The sequence below is a fragment of the Myotis myotis genome, unplaced genomic scaffold (assembly GCF_014108235.1).
Source record: "Myotis myotis isolate mMyoMyo1 unplaced genomic scaffold, mMyoMyo1.p scaffold_m19_p_11, whole genome shotgun sequence".
NCBI lineage: Eukaryota > Metazoa > Chordata > Mammalia > Chiroptera > Vespertilionidae > Myotis > Myotis myotis.
Genome location: NW_023416315.1, coordinates 18,726,310 through 18,743,883, shown reverse-complemented (window position 1 = coordinate 18,743,883; position 17,574 = coordinate 18,726,310). Strand labels below are relative to the sequence as shown.

Genomic DNA, 17,574 nt, shown 5'->3' with positions numbered 1-17,574 from the left:
TCCAGACTTTGATTTGAGCCTCTAATCGTCTCAGGGAAATCTGTGTTCACATGGTTGCAGAAATATCTTATTCTCACATTCTCCAAATATTTCAACTTCTCAATTACCTAAACTAAGTGATCTCAAAATACCCAGGTTATCCAAACACTAAGAGTGTCAAATGTATCTCCTATGAGAAAAACTATTGCATTAATTGGTGATTCTTCTCCTTTACTTGCCAGTTCTTGGCATTACAATGACAGGAGGCAACACAGAGAAGAGAGGGAAAGGGGGAAATGAAAATTGACCAATATGGGCATTGATTCTTTTGTAGACATTTTTCATTAAATTTTCCCAAAACCCTATGGAATGGTTATTTCATACTCATTACAGAGATGAAGAAGTAGATGATCAGAGATGTTTGAAAATTTCCCCAAGGAGATGTCAGGGAAGCAGCAGAGCTGAGATTAAAATCTGGAATTACCTGACCTGAAAGCACTTATTCTTTTAACCACATAAAAACCAGGAATGCTGGCTACGACAACTGGATGTTTCTCTCCCAAATAACCAAGCAGCCAACTAATAGTTACAGACTCTTCCCCCTGGGCAAAGAGCTGTGCTGGGATCTATGGGGACATGGTGATAAAGAAAGAAAGCACTGCCACTATTTTCCAGTATGAACAACCTCATTGGCAACCTGTTTGCATAGAGGTGCAAAACGTTAGCTCCAGAGGACAGGAATGGAATCATCATTGCTGCTTTAAGTATCAAAGCACCAAGTTCTGTGATTTCGCTGTGGGCCAAAGGCTTCACAGTGAAAAGGAGTGTGGTTGGTTCAGTCCACTCAAGTGAAAGCATACACGATGTAAAATTAATGTGACAAAGCCATTTTTTCTCATTTTGATTCTTTTTAAATTTTCAAAACTTTGATAATGTTTTAATACATTGCTTTTATGTCTTTTCAATACATTGCTTGTTGGTTTTGTTGTTTTTACAAAATTGAGTTATTAGTGCATATGTAGTTTTGCATTCTCTTTTTTTAATGAAATATGATAAGAAATTTCACATATTAATGGGAGTTCTTTGTACACATAAAGATTAATGACATAGTAATCAGGATAGAAATAATCTGGAGAGAAGGGGCTGCACAGGGGGCAGGGTCCAGGATGAGGATTCACATTTGGTTCCAAATGTCCTGAGGACAGAGCGGTTAACCAGAGGGATCACCAGAGGCCACGTGCCATCACGTCCACCCTGCCAGTCCATGGGCAGTTCCGGGCTGCCACCTGCTCTGTGTCCCTTTCCAAAGGGCTGCTCTGTGGTCACGCTATGGAAGCCAGAGGAAGGGCATCCAAGCATCGGAGACTCTGTTTCCAGAAGCAGACTTGTTTACCAAGTGGGAAGGCACCCACTGAGTCAGAGGCAACAAAGAGGTTCTTTTACAAACTGGCCCCTGACCTTTGCCTTTAACAAGAATTTCTGCTTTTCCCGCAGGCTTTTTTCTGCTAAAAGCCAGAGCTGGCAGGGAGCTACCCTCATGGCCATGCAAGCCCAGTGGCTGAGAACAAATCCACCACTGTGGAACGCAAGTCTGGGGACCCACCAATAAAGCTGCACTTGTATCTAAACCAGGGGTCCTCAAACTTTTTAAACAGGGGGCCAGTTCACTGTCCCTCAGACCGTTGGGACGCCGGACTATAGTTTAAAAAAAACTATGAACAAATTCCTAAGCACACTGCACTTAACTTATTTTGAAGTAAAAAAACAAAACGGGAACAAATACAATATTTGTATTTGCATGTGGCCCACGGGCCGTAGTTTGAGGACCCCTGATCTAAACCTTTGATGGTTTTTAGTGTTATATTTGAAAAAAAGTGGTGGCCAGGTTAAAATTGACATGATAGTCCAGAAGCAGCGATTTGAGGACTGCCAGCTGCTAGGCAGCTCCTGATCTCACTATAGAGCAAATCTCTCCTCCTACATAGGAGCTGACTTCCAGCCCAGGTTAGTGAAAGAGCAAGATTATTCTGGGGTTTTATTTTTCCATGATGCACTATACCTTTACTCAAACCCCGCTCCTCTATTGAATCTGATATTTTGTGCATGTTGTTTGGTGTGATTTTGGAGTTTTCCTTCTGGTGACATTTGCAGTCAGAGTTGATGCTCTGATTATCATTCACATGCACAAGATGCACGACATTGCCAAAGAGAACTGTCTTTCCTCCAAAGACCTGAAGCTTATGCAAAATTAAGTAACTGAAAATTAAACGCAGTTTCTAAAGGTTGTTTTTGTCTGCTGTTATGAGTTCTAGTGTACCAAGCAATTCTATAAAGGTTAGAAATATAATCTAATCTGTGTTAGTTTTGTCCTGTGTCATCATTGAAATTTTTATAAGCACTTATCTTCCCCCAGAGTATATTCCTAGTTAACTTTCTGATGACTAAAATACTCACTGCTAGTATATATATTAACTGTCCACCTGTTGCCCAAATTTTTAACTAATTGAAATTTCCTATGATTGCTATTTTTACACAAAATGAATAGTCATCACAATTGTCATTAATTTTTGCAGTAATTTATTATTGCAACAATAATGGTATATTTATACTCCCAAGGAATGATAGAATTTTAACAGATGAAGCATATAAGGAGACTCTTAATGCCAGTTGCACCTAGAATGCTCACCTATACTTAGAATATTCAGATGCTTACAATAAACCTGAATGACATGCCTTGTTGAAATGTTGATTAGAAATGGTGGTCTGCAAGTCATGTGATCAGGAGTTGTGCCTAAGTTTAGGGATGCAAGACACGCTGCTAAAGCGGGCATTTGGCTACTTGGTCATTCCTCTAAGCTTAAAGAATAATCTAATGCAAATTCAAGTAGATGACATGCAAGGATTTAGTCAGAAAGAGTGGTTTTGAACCCTAGCTTTGCTATTTGATTTTGTACATATTTACTTAGTACCTACTATGTGCTGAGAATTCAGCCATGTATGTACTACAGACACATCAGTGGGTTAGAGGGAGGCACTGTTCTTCTCACCATGCCAATAGTCTCGGGAGTTTAAACAATTTCCACAGCTGCTCTAAGCTTCTGTCTCCTTCTCTTGCTGTTCGAGCCTCATAAATGTCAAATTAAGTAATTGGGGCAGCCTACCTTTCTTGTGCCATGTGCATAATATATTTACCAGTATTCCAATTGTCCCAAACACCCGTTAGAGTAGATAGTACAGCTTCAGCGTCATGGGAACGTGCTTGGAGTTCAAGGCCTGGATTTGAATCCTGGTGCCTGTGTGGCTTTGGATTTGCAACTTAATCTCTCTGTTCTTCAATTTACTATAAAATTGTGACAAATTCCTTCATTAACAATTAGATTAAATAATATATGCATAACACTCAGCATGGAATCTAGCACATAAGAAGCACTGCACTGAGGTTAACAGTTGTTAACATTCAGTACCATTTATCCGCCATTAAAAATTAAGGGAATGAAGAGGGGTTATATTATTTATATAAGGCCACACAACAAGTGGCCAGGCTGATCTGTTGCCAAAGTCTTCATTTATTTTTTAATATTTCAGGTATTCTTTTTTTGTTAATTCTTACTTGAGGATATTTTCCCATTGATTTTTATAGAGGGAAAGATAGAAATATCAATGTGAGAGAAACACATTGATTGGTTACCTGTTGCAGGAGCCCCAACCAGGGCATGGGCCAGAGAGGAGCCAGCAACCAAGGTAGGTGCCCTTGACCAGAATTGAACCTAGGACCCTTTGGTCCACAGGTCAATGCTCTATCCACTGAGCCAAACCAGCTAGGGCTTTAAATGTTTTTTAAAGATGTAACAGTTGGATAGATTTGAAGGCTGCCTATTATGTTAATCAGTGCTTTTAAGCTTCCTCTGTGGCTGGGTGTAGCCACTTGGCCAACTTCTTTGCTCACTGACCACATCCCTGACAGCCAGCTTGAATCCACCCGGGTGTGGATGTGGACTGGTGATGGGTGAGGCCACATTAGTCCCTGGTCTCCAGCTGCCTCTCCACTGAGAGGGGACCATTTCTCTGCATTGAAACAGAGAACTTGGCTAGTGGGTGATCCAAGCTACCAAAGATCGTGACCTGGATCTACTCATTGGACTGTGAGCATCTTGGCCTTTGCCCTCTCCTTGAGCCAAGCCCCAAAGCTGACCCCTTGCGTCTGGGTTGTGTTGCTTTGAGATCAGTGTGCCGAATGATGATGGTGGAGAAGCCACATGGATCTGACAGCCCTCGAGGAGGCCAGGAGAGGAGCCGGAGAGGCATCCTGCGGTCCACCAAGAGGGCCTGGGCTCCCCTGGAAGAGCAGCTGCCTCCAGGCTCTGAGGAGGAAGGCCAGAGTCTCCCCACGCCCTCGCTAGGTGAGGATGGGCCCTCGGGGTGTCTGAAACCGCCCTTCTGTGGGTGGTGAGGGATGTGGGGGCTTTGGGCTGGGGGCAAATAATTTCAGAGCATGGACTTGGCTTTGAAGATACCAGCATTCCTGGCATGATGCCAGAAACTTCTATGAAATGGGCACTTCTGACGTCCCCTACAGACACTCAAAGACCTTGATGGAAACAGTCCAACTAAAGAATGAACTCGGCTTCCTTCCCAGTCCAATGTACCCCCATACTAAGCCCCCCAGAACCCCAGAGCTGTGTGGAGTCTGTGTCAGAGACATGAGGCTTTATTTTAACCAAAGGCTTTTATTTGCTGGGTTTTACATGAGGCATTAATAATCATTTAACAGCTTAAAGAGTAATAAGGAAGGAAACACTTCTGCCTCCACTATAATGTAACTGATGGTTTTTCTTTTTTAAATATTTTTATTGATTTCAGAGAAGAAGGGAGAGGAAGAGAAAGATAGAAACATCAATGATGAGAGAGAATCATCGATAGGCTACCTCCTGCACACACCCCCACTGGGGATCGAGCCGGCCTGTGCCCTGACTGGGAATCGAACCATGGCCTCCTGGTTCATAGGTTGATGCTCAACCACTGAGCCACGCCAGCCAGGCTGGTTTTTCTTCTTTGTTCACCACCGTTCATACTATCTCAACTGAAGAATAAACACCTCCCTGTCCCACTGGCCTTTTTGGTTCACCAGGCACCTTGTGAGGGGGTAATTCAGCTACCTCTCTGAGGGTTTCAAGTCCAGGAAAGTCAGCTTAGAGTAGCTTGGAGCCCGTAATAGGAAACGCTGCCTTTGCATCCTCTCCTTTCTGCCTGGTGACCCTTTGTTGTGCGGTGATAAAGATCCACCTTATAAGGCTGGTGCCTTTTTAACGCAGGGTGCCTTTGGCAATCCTGGGATTCTAGTGCAATTTGTCCCTGGAATGAATGCAAATTTGGTTTCTAACCTGGCAGAGAACGCCTTGCAAATAAACATCCCTGGCTAGCTGCCTTAGGTAAATGTCCCGATTCAATCGGAGGGGCTCCCGGGTGATTTCCATCCAACAAGAGAAAGACAAAAGTCTCATGTGCTTGTTCACCCTCTGCATTCATGCCAGGTAATTACAGCACGATTCCAACATCTCTTGCTCTTGGTGGTTCTTTTTCTCCCCTTTTATGTTTTGGGTTTTATTTTTTTAAGTTGCAGTCTTTTGGCAAGTTCATCCTTCATTTCCAGGAAAGGATGATTACAGAAAACATGAATATGCTTATAGAAACATGGACCTAAATATGTAGGAAATGGAGCTACGGGGTGGTTGGTGGCTGAATGATGAAACAGAGTCTTTTTAACTGGCTGTGCTCTGACTGTTTCTTTCTCATTTGTAGACGGTTCCAAACAAGAACATATTCAGCGGTGGCTGGACTCTGGGTCCTTGTAAGTGCGTGTTTGTGCCCTTGTACATTTCTCCCGCAAAGATCCATGAAAACAATGAGTAACCCTGCTGGCGTGAGGGGTGACCTATAGGGATTTTCATCTTATCTGCGTGCTTGATAGGTTACTCTATTATTGCACAAGTTATGTGTCAGTTTAAAAGTACAAAACAGGGTACTCCTTCGGCCCCTGGCTTCTCATGGCTTCCCGAACGTCCTCTGGTAATAAAGCCTAGCTCTGCATTTGCTCTCATCTATTTAATTACAGAGCAATTTGGTCTAACTTATTTGTACACACTGTTTGATTCACAATACTTTTGTTTCTTACAGTGTCTCTGTAGATGAAAACTTTCAGCAAGTCACCAACCACACAGGTAAGACAAGAGGCCCCAGCAGCAGTCAGCCTTTGCGAACCCCGGTAGGAGCTGTATTGGCATGTCTTCTTAAATGAGAATTATCAGAGGTTCCTAGAAATAGAACTGATTTCAACAACCATCCGGTGCCGTCACTTCGTTTAATATTTGGGACTGAGGCTCAGGAACACCAGGGGATTACCCAGCAGCAGGTGGGGGCTGGAAACCAGGACTCTTGCCATTACATTAGCTCAAGTTCTAGCCGAAATTCACAGGGTTCTATGAAGATATTTTGCAAGAATGTAATAATGAAATGAAATTGTTTCATTTCTCCTCACTGTCTATTGTATTTTTCTTTTCTAAATCTAGTTTCTTTCTCTTCTTTGGTCTCAATATGATGCATTTGTTCTCAAAAAAAACAAATGACTGTAATCTCTAGCAAACGATGCAAGCATGTATTTCTGAGGCAGAACATGTAGCACCCTTGTTACACAGAGGTTTGACATGAGCATTATAAAAAGAAAAAGAAATTTAATTATAAGTCGCACAGTTTCCATCTTCAGTAAATGAAATACTGTATTTCATAGAATCGAAGACCCCTTGATCACAAAATGCACTCACACTTTAAGTTCCACTCAGTGGAAAGTAAAACAATAATCCCTGGCAATTATAAATGAAATGCAGTACTGGCTGTATGCATGTTAGAATGTGAAAAAAAAGTGTGTTTTTAAATTGATGAAATGCCATAAATAATGTATGTAAAATGGCATAAATTAGGAGTTTAATGATTAGAGGAAACAATTTTTAGTCAAATTGTTCCTTACTTGGCTGGTTTTAATTAGTTCAGTTTTTTCACTGCCTTTTAACTTAAGATGATGGTTGGCTACAAACCAGTTTAAATTTGGATTGTTTTTTTAAACTTGAAAAGCTAGATAAATTCATTGAAATTTTCTTCTTTGCCAAGTTTATTTTTTTAATGGATTTATTTTTAAGAGAGAGGAAGAGAAAGTGAAGGAGAGAGCGAGAGAGCACAACATCAATTTGTTATTCCACTTATATCTGCATTCATTGGTTGCTTCTTGTATGTTACCCGACTGGGGTCAAACCCACAACCTTGGCCTATTGCAGTGGTTCTCAACCTTCTGGACGATTAAATACAGTTCCTCATGTTGTGACCCCAACCATAAAATTATTTTCGTTGCTACTTCATAACTGTAATTTTGCTACTGTTATGAATCATAATGTAAATATCTGATATGCAGGATGGTCTTAGGCGACCCCTGTGAAAGGGTCGTTCAACTGCCAAAGGGATCACGACCCACAGGTTGAGAACCGCTGGCCTATTGGGATGATGCTTAACTAGCTGAGCTACCCAGCCAGGGCAACTAATATATATATATATTCCATGATGGAAAAAATCTCTGGAGATGTTTGCCAATAAATTGAAATTAAGTACCTCTGTTCATCATAGGTCAGACTCAAGGAAAGGCAAGAACTTAAGAAATACAGCCAGCATTTCACATCCCCCGATGTTTCACCTTCTCAGGTCATGGCAGGATGCCTGGCACCAGTTCTGGGGTTGTCAATCACTGTATTAAAAACTTCACTTCCCCAAAATTAAACTCACCTCATGGCCATTCCTCCTCTGAATCAAGTCAGTGACCTGAAAGGGCTCAGACATGAGGGGAAGACCTGGAGGAGAGGAGGGATATTGGAAGGGTTGTGAGAACAGAAATGCAGTTTCAATTTGCCAGGTCCTTCATCTTCAGCAAGGTTTCTAATAATAATGGACTAGCTCCCTGCAGGTTTAATTGAGCCTTTGTGTTTATGAGGCCTTTCTCATCTATCACATTTTCTACTCAGTGACCTGTGCGGTCGCCCGGCTGGTGTTCATTTGTGATTTACAGGTGAAGGATCTGGGGCATGAAGTGGTCAAGTGCATGTTTTCTGGTCCCAGCTGGTTAGTGGCAGGTGGGGACGCTTGAGGTCCGGCACTCTGTTAGCCACTCTGTTAGCCTCTCTGTGCAGGCACTGGCCCTGGTGAGATGGACACACACTGAATTCAGGGAAGCCAGGAGCTGCACTGGGGAGTGTGGAAGCCGAAACAGTTCCAGAAACGGGGGACCTGAGGGTAGTGCTGTGTGTGGCAGGGAGAAACCTGTGGTGAAATGAATAGGAACTGAAGAGCCAGAAAAGTAGCCACTATGGAGGGAGAAGCCTGTGAAAACTCTCACAACCCTCGTACGATGCTGAGAGGCGCACTAGTTCCTAGGGCAGCCATAACCATTACCACAAACTTGGTGGCTTGAAAGGAGATTTATTCTCTCCTGGTTCTGAAGGCTGGAAGTCTGAAATCACAGTGTCAGCAAGGTCATGCTCTCCCTGGAGGTTCAGGGAAGAGCTCCTTCCAGCCTCTTTCTGTCTTCATGTAGCTCCTGTCCACCCTGGGCATTCCTTGGCTGTGGCTGCATCACCCCATTCTCTGGCCCACGTTCACGTGACTGTCTTTTCCCTGTGGGTCTTCTCTTCTTTTAAGGACCCCAGTCTTTGGATGTAGGATTCGGGGCCCACCCTAATCCACCATGACCTCCCCTTTACTAGTTATACCCTCAAAGCCCCTATTTCCAAGTAAAGGACACATTCTGAAATGAAATCTCCAATACAGGAATAAAATCGGGGTGATACCCACTACAAGTGGGAATCATTCTGAGGTTGGTTTCCCTCCATGACCATGTCTGGGACTTGATTCATTGAAGTAGCAACAAGATCCAGGTGCCTGCCCATCTTCCAGGCCACCCAGTACCTCCCATAGGGAGCAGTCCCGTGGGCCTCCAGGAGGGACCATTTGCAGTTATTGGACTTCATGTGGAAAGAAGTGTTTACCAAATACTTCTCCATATACTTCTTTGGAAAGTAAAAGGGAGCAGCTAATTAAAAGGACAGCTGGAAGGAAAGGTGGAGACAAAGGGAATGTTCTTTTCCGAGACTAGGAGCTATTTCAGCTGTGTTAGCTGGTGGGAATGATCCAGTGGCCCGAGATGTCCTGAGGTGGGTGTGGCGCCTTCCCCTGGGGCAGTCTGTAAAGTCTGGACCTCCAGGGCCTCTTCTCTTGGGGCTTTGAGGTCTCTGCCACTGAAACATTGCTTACTCAAGCTCACTAACTGATAGAAATTGCTTGGGGTTCTCCTTTCTGACAGATACCTTCCCTTGATCCTTCTTTAGCCACCAGTGATGCTTGCATCTTGAGTCTCACAAAAGCACTTCACAAATGATGGTCTCCTACCAGTCTGCCCTGTCTTGTGACAAATATTAGGGCATCTTAACTGAGTGGTCTGACTCTTGTCTTTAAGTATCTCCAAGACATCATAGGCTCAGGGCACATGGATGACTTACAGGAAAGAGCCACATGGGCATCCTTCAATTTCTTACTCCTTTTCTTCTCCGAGAAGCAGGGCTCCAAGTGCAGGTTAACTCCTCTTAGTGGTCACCAACTGCACAAGTGAACAAATTTGATTCTCAGTTTGGGCCTAGAGAGGATCCACAGACCTTCCTATATACCCACAAACACCTAGGACATTCAGATGGTCCTTGGAGTGAACGTGATGCTAAATGGACCATGGTCCTAGATGGTAAGGTCCCTCTTCTCAGGCTGATGACTCATTCTTAACCTGGGATTCCAGATTAAAGCCGTATATAAGAAAGGCTGGAGAGAGGACCTAGAGAGAGGGCAAACCCATCCCCACCACTAGAAAACAAATTGAACATCAGCCCTCACTCTGAGAGTGCATTGTCATGATGCTACAAGGACAGATGCGTACACCAAATGCATGTGTTAGGATTATACCAGGTGTACTTGTTCAACAACTGAGCATAACTGTGAGTGGAAGCACGAGCACTAACTCCCACAGCACAGAGATAGTGTCTGTCGAAGATGTGCTGGGTGCCGTGGATTATTTGATGGGTGGTTAATTCATCTGTCCTTTTTACTATTCAGATATTTCTTCTCCAATACCCAAGGAAGTCCCTGGTGAGTAAACTCATTCGTTTCCAGAAAGAATTGATTAAACAATAAGAACTTACAGAATCAAATTCTAAATTTTATGGTCTCTATTATAAGAAAAGGTCCAAGTAAATACAATTAAGCATAATAGATATTCCCTTAATGCTTATCAAAAGAAAGCATTCAGAACAAAGAACTGTGCCAGGCCATGAGAACAAAGATGTAGAATCTATGGTTCCTGCTCTCAAGAATGTCACTCAGACTTTCCAGGGCCATCATAATCTGAATGTAACCTATACCAATGTTCTAAAAGATTTTCTAGTCTTGCCTGCTCTCGTTCCATCGCTAGTTCTTTTTCTTTAGTCATCCAATTCCTCCTGTATTAACATCTTTCCTGTTCTGTTCCCCCCTTGCCCTTCTTTTGAGTCCTGACTCAAGTTCCATATTCCAAGGCCCTTCCTGACATCTGCACTAAGAGACTCGTCAGTTTTCTAGACTCATCAGTCATATCCACTATGGATTCTATTCACATGGCACATGGTCTGTGCTGCCTCAAATTATTAGGGCTATGATCGGCCTCACTAACAAAATTGTAGATGCCCCCTGAGGCAGGAATCCCCTTCTAACACTCCTGATTTCTCCAGAGCTAATCAACCAAAGGATCTTAGTACAACTGGCCCATGATGAAGATGATGTAGTCAGATTGGGAAATCTTCAAAGGAGAGGTGAGATGTAAGCTAGTCAATCAAAGAGAGATGCGATTTTGGGAAAAAACAAAGAGGCAAAGCAAGACAGTGTCAGTTGGTGGAAACAAAGGGAGCTTGGGCAAAGTCATAGAATGAGAAGAAAGTTAAATATGTACAGGAATGCATACAAAAGGTGGTCAGACTAGGAACTGGTTTCAGGCTGAGAAGTAAAGGTAGAAAGGTTCCTGTTAAATAGGGTATTTCAGGTTATAAATGCCTTAATATCCAGAAAGAAGGGATCCCACTTGATATCTTAGGAGAGGGGTGGCAAAGAAGTGTCATCTCAGGTTCCAGTCAAAGGACAGGCTGTGTTCAGTCGATTTTAAAGCCCTACCTTTGTTCACCTGAGTAGAGGATCCTGAGTCACAAGTGACAGATGCCATAGGTGCCGCACCAGGGTATTGCAGCAGGCCTGGTACACATTGGCCTTCTCAATTGCAGTGAGCTATGAATGGTTTCTGAGAAGGGCAGCGATAGATTCTAGTGTGTATCCTGGCAATGGGAGGAAGGTACACACTTTGGGATGAAGCGATTGTGACCTCCACTTGGGGTGGGTGTCAACAATGGAGTAGAGAGGATGGGTCAACATCACCAGCAAAATAAACAGGTATGTGGGTGAAGAAGAGCCCAATCATTACAACCAGCTTTAAGGTTTTGAGCATGAGTGTCAGGGAGAATGAAGAGACTCTTTTTTTGTAAGGATACAGATTAATAATTCATCAAATGAGACAAACCCTGCTGGCTGCCTCTTCTAAAGGTTTTGGTCATGCAGGAGTTAAGTGTGCAGAAAGCTGCAGATTGCTATTATTTTAGAGCCCTGTGAAAATGTAATTTGATTAGTCTATTGGACGATATTCCAAAGAACCAAATGTCTTCCATGAATCAGTCAGAAATGCTTAGGAAAACCAAAATAAAAAATGCTTTCTAAGCCAATGGAGGTGCTAATTAGTGCCTTCTGCATCTCTCACTCCATCTTCCCCAGCCATACACTCTGCAGGGTTAAGCATGGTGTCTGCTGCTTCAGATGGCAGGAGTCCACCTAGCAGTGGGCAGGGTGGCTGGAGACTCAGGTCTCCAAGAAGGAATAAGAACTGGATCTTAACCCATGCAGTGGGACACACTGAGTAGGGCAGGGCATGTTTTTTCTTGCTTTAATTCTCCTCCAAATCAACCCTTACGAAACTTGGGAATAGTAGGACCTTAATATTTTTTTTCAATATTTATTCTCCAATGCATTTAGAAAGTCAAATCTTGTCTTTCTAAAGGGTATCTTGGAAGGGGAAAATATTAGAGAAAATATTAAAACTCAGCAACTAGAGAAATGAGTGAGGAATAAAGGAGGCCCTCTCCAGCAGGGCTTTGTGGTGAATACAGACACAGCCGTAAGGGTCCTATCTTCTCCCTGGGCGAGCCTGGTGCCTGCAGAAGCTTGAGAAAGTCCAGGGCAACAGGAGCGGTTGGTTTGCTCCACCTGGCATTCCTTGGGTGTCAAATTCTTGCTGTGACAGATTCAAATGCTTCCCGGAGCCGGGCAGGTAACCACTATTGGACCAAGCAGGCAGAACAGAAAGCAGAGAATCACAGAGCACATGGCTGCCAACAGACCACTGCCTTGAGGAGGCCTGGGCCACAGTTTCTGGATTGCCTGAGTTTTCAGGCAATTCTAGGAATCCCATGCCAGTGAGACCTGGGCCTCCCGCTTATGCCTCTCGGTTCAGGTTCATTATTGAAAACAGGCAACCTGGTCCTGATGAGCCCATCCTCAGGCTCCAGAAAGTTTATCTTACACATTGGCAAAGTAGATAAAAACAAAAATAAAACAACCACCACCATAACTAAATACCCCAACAGACAAGGAATAATAACTCCACACTTCTCTCTCCAAGACTCTCAACTACCAGGCAGAAGTGCTGGAAAGATTGGTCGCTGCTTCCCAGGACCCAGGGAGCCCGGAAATGCAAAAGGAAATGGATTGATGAACCAAATTCATTTTTAACAATTTTATTATAATTTTTAAAACAGGCTTAGTTTGTGAATTTCTTTTAAAAAATCATATTGATTTTTCTCTGGCTTGGTTTTCTCCAAAATCTAAGCCTGGCAGCAGAGGGCTGATGTATGTGAATTAGATGGAGAGAGACATTTGCGTCATTTCAAATAAGATCAAGAAGACAGTGGATAAGGAATCTCACAAGAGATATAAAAGCTGTATCTGTGCATCAGTGAGGACAGGGTTCAGGTGAGGGGTTCAGACACCCCAACTGCCCCTCTGGGTCAGTGATGGCTGGGCCTTATGGGGAGCTGTAAGGTGGAAGGAGAGAAGGCCCTTTCTCCAACGGGTATTAAAATTGGGTAAGGCTTTCAATATGCATCGTCAGATCAGAAAACTAACCCCCCTTGTGACCCAGCTGGCTCCACTTTGCACATTTCCTGGAAAACATGTTGCCTTTCGGGGCTCCTTTTCCTCTTCGGGGCTCCCCTTGGTTTCCCGGCAAGCAGATTGCTTCTGAAGATGGATGGCAGGGCTGTGGGGTGTGGTCCACGGAGTGTGGCTCGAGAATCTCATGAAGATGCCCGGGGTGCAGGGCTGCCCATTTCTCTGAATGGCTGGATTTCCTGTGAGGCCAGGGTGTTGGAAATTGCAGCAAGGCTGAGCGAACTCTTCTCATCAGTATCTGAAAATGGTCATTTCCTCTCTGACAGTCTGAGCTACTCACTGTGGCCACAGCGCCAGCCTGGCCTGGATCACACATCCATTCACACGTCCGTGGAAATCCAGAGCAATGGCAGGCAACTGGGAAAGGCCGAGGCTGGGCGAGAGAGGTGTCCTAGCAGGACCCGCAGAACCACGGAATGGCTTAGGGGAGAAGAGGCACTCAGAACCTCCAGAGTTCTGTGGACAAGCTAGCCAGGCTCACAGGGAGGTTGCCTTTGGGAGTTCCCCGCACAGCAGTAGGTGGAGGTGGTCGTGGCGGGAATGGAGCCAGGGAGAAATAGAAAAAAAAAAAATTGCTTAAAATAGACAAATATTTATTTTACCTTCCATTTTGGGCAACATCTCTAATTTATTATGGCATCAAGTCATTACAATATGACTGTCAAAAATTAGACTGTGCTTGCATCTATGACATGGTTAATAAAGTGGCAAATAGGCTTTCTCTCGTGTGACAACTTCAATCAGTGGGTAATGGCTTTATGGTCTGAGAAGCTCTGAGAGTGAGTTGAGTTCAGGGAGTGAGCGCTGCAGTGGATTAGCGATGCCTGCCGAGGTGAGAGACTTGGCACTGAACAAATGGTGTTTCTCAAACTCTGGGTCTTGGAGGTGCCTCACAGGACCCAGAAAAAGTGGATGGACAACTCCGTCAGGACAGTTCCCTTTGACCCTTGTAAACTAAAGAGTGTCCCAAAATTCACACAAGAAGTAATTTTGATAGAAAACACAGGTTTATAATGAAAAATTGTAAATTTTTATTGATTCATAAAGTATATAGTATAGGGTTAGTATGGAATAGCACATCGGGTAAATGGCCTCCGCGGCTTTGCTGGCAAATACGCACTCTTTAGTTGAAATTTTCCATGACCGTTTTGCATAAATGTGGCTGAATTTCAATGAGGCTCATTTTCATCTTGATGGCTTGGTTAATCGACAAAATTGTCGCATTTGGGGTTCAGAAAATCCACGAGTGATTGTTGAGAAACAAATGCATCCACAATGTGTCACTGTTTGGTGTGGATTTGGGGCTGGAGGCATTATCGGACCATTCTTCTTTGAAAATGCGGCTGCTCAGGCAATAACAAAAGAGTGCATATGTGCCAGCAAAGTCGTGGAAGCCATTTACCCAATATGCTATTCCATACATAACCCTATACTGTATACATATGAGTCAATAAAACTTTACAATTTTTAATTATAAACCTGTGTTTTCTATCAAAATTACTTCTTGGGTGAATTTTGGGACACCCTTTATTAGAATCTTGCAGAAGAATCTCTGCTAAAACCCAAAGTTTCAAAACCACTGATGTAATGGGCAAAAAAGACTGGAGTTTTGATTCTAAGTTCATTCTTAACTTGGTACATAGGTTTGAATCAGATATTTTGACTTATATCTGTCACCAGATGTCACATAGGACATCTGAAAAATGTCATAGTTGTATCATAATAATGATCACTTGCCTCAACATGCCATCCTTGGCAGTGGCTCCCCAGGATGTTTTATGAGCAGTTACATATTCTCTTTAAGTTTAGCAATTTCTAAAAGTTCAGACATGTACCCCGAAATCACTGTTTTTCTCAAAACCCACTCATAAAATTTATTGCAGACAAAGGACATCAAATAAGCTTCATCTCATTTGATCAGTTGTGGCTTCCTGGTGAATTTAAGAGCCTACCTAGGCTCTATGAGAAAGTGATGTGATTGACTGGTGATGTCTGCTATGGGAGCGGGAGCTGGAGTGGGTAGCACAGTGGCCATATACATCCCTACTCTATTTTTAAACCTTTATCATAGATTTATATTCTTCACCCCATATGATTCTTGTGCTGACAGAGTTCCATTTGCTTCTTAGGGCAGACATTTATTTTATCTCTTCTCTCACCTCCTCTTTACGTTGTAGTTCTGTATTCCAAAATGCCATTTGATCTAACCTGACCAGCCCTGTCACTGAGCTGTGCCCTTGCTCCAGACGCTCTTCTTTCACAGCAACACCTCTTTTCAAACAATCGAATGCTCCTATTTTTTTTTTTTTAATGAGCGGGTGATTCCCCCCCCCTTTTTTTTCTTCATATTTTTTCCTTTTAAAAAATACTTTTTTATTGATTACAGAGAGGAAGAGAGAGATAGAAACATCAATTGGCTGCCTCCTGCATGCCCCCTACTGGGGACTGAGCCCAAATCCTGGGCATGTGCCCCAACAGGAAATAGAACTTTGATCTCCTGGTTCCTAGGTTGACACTCACCCACTGAACCACACCAGCTGGGTCATTTCTCCTTATTCTTAAAAACTCGAGACAAGTACTGCTTCTTTCCAGGTAGTCACTGCTGACTACTTCACGTGCCACTGACTTCGCTTTCACTGAGCAAGTACACATCTTCAAGTGCCTGTCACACCATTTAGCCATTAATTACGTTCTGTCTTGTTCACTACAGAAACGCCTTGTATCTCATGCCCATACAATCTCAGACATGGCAATCAGTCACACATTGGTTCCTTTGAGGATGAGAAAATCTTCCATGAGATGAAAGGAAATTAAGTTCATCTCCCCCCTTTTTTGTTGCAGTTTTCTCGCATGAACAAGGAATGGTTCAGATGACTGTGAAAGACTACCTGAGGTAGGTGGCAGAATCAGTGTTGCTTCAATCAGTATTTTACGGCCACGTCTCTCATGACGGAAGTACAGTGAGGATGGTTCTTAATAATGACATGGATTCTGGGATCTTGTCATTGGTTGAGCCCCAGTGCTGCAATGTTTTTGGGAGCCTTGAGAGAAATACAGGTTCTTAAAATGTCATGAAGGAGTGAGCAAATTATATCAACAAATTCTGACTTGGGGGATTTAATTAAAGCACGCAGAAATGGCATTCTCTATAATTCAGCTGTTCACAGGACCTGTTCATAAAACAGTTATATTCATAGTTCATATTGCCAATATTATTGACCATCATGCTATAATTTAATTATTATAATTTCCAATGTTAGGTGGAAAGCAGTGAAAGTGACCCCAAGCAGCAGCATCCACATCACCTGAGAACTTAATAGGACAGATTTTTGATCCCCAACCCAGACACTTTGATTAGGAAAACCTAGGGGTAGAGTTCAGAAATCGTGTTTTTGTAAGGTCTTCACATAGTCCTGGGCACACTCTGGTTTAAAGACCACTGAACTAGACTATGAGCTTTTATAGGTCGAGAGAAGCAATTGAACAAAGAGGCAGGGCCCACCGATTCTTACTAATAATGGACAGGATTAAGGCAAATTCAGCTGTGCACACAGGATACCTTGGTCTCCTTGGGAAAACTGTTATCTACATTGTATTCTTTGATAAATTTCAATTTTGTACCAACTGGCTGTTGTATTTGATGAGACTAGTTGCAGCTGTAGTTTAGATGAGGTATCTACAAGTCAACTACATTATGACAGGGTTCCGTTCTGTTTGGAAATGCTTTCTTTTTAAAATATGTTTTCATTGATTTTAGCTAAAGAGGAAGGGAGAGGGAAAGAGAGATAGAAACATTGATGAGAGAGAAACATCAACATTGCTCAGCTGCCTCCTGCACAGCCCCTGCTGGGGATTGAGCCCACAACCTGGGCATGTGCCCTGACCAGAGATTGAACCAGTGACCTCCTGGGGCATGCTCAACTACTGAGCCACACCGGCCAGGCTGCAAATGCTTTCAAATGACCTGCAGTGCAGGTCTCTTTAGATAGAGGGATGCTGGTTTTTGAGGCCATAAAGGAGAGTGTTACAGTTGTGTGTGGTTGGCCCTGAGCCTAGAGACAGCACTCAGAGAACACTAACCATGCCCTAGGAAGTCCTTCATGATGAGAATGAATGTTGAGTCGCTTCAGTGGCTGCTGCCTTTACCTCTTTCATAACAAAATTTTAACTTCCTCCAGAAAGTCAGAGCCTAGCAGGGATCATTCCTGAAAGGTTCCC

General features: G+C 43.3%; 1 protein-coding gene across 1 annotated transcript in view; it reads left to right on the top strand.

Moving 5' to 3' along the window:
• Positions 1 to 4,213: 4,213 nt before the first annotated feature.
• The window catches only part of ITPRID1 (ITPR interacting domain containing 1), a 50,722-nt gene continuing 37,361 nt past the window's right edge, over positions 4,214 to 17,574 (top strand). Inside the window, exons 1-4 of the mRNA XM_036328983.1 lie at positions 4,214 to 4,379; positions 5,779 to 5,827; positions 6,154 to 6,197; positions 16,198 to 16,249. Of these exons, the coding sequence (XP_036184876.1) occupies positions 4,214 to 4,379; positions 5,779 to 5,827; positions 6,154 to 6,197; positions 16,198 to 16,249 (311 nt within the window). The remainder of the gene's footprint in view (positions 4,380 to 5,778; positions 5,828 to 6,153; positions 6,198 to 16,197; positions 16,250 to 17,574) is intronic.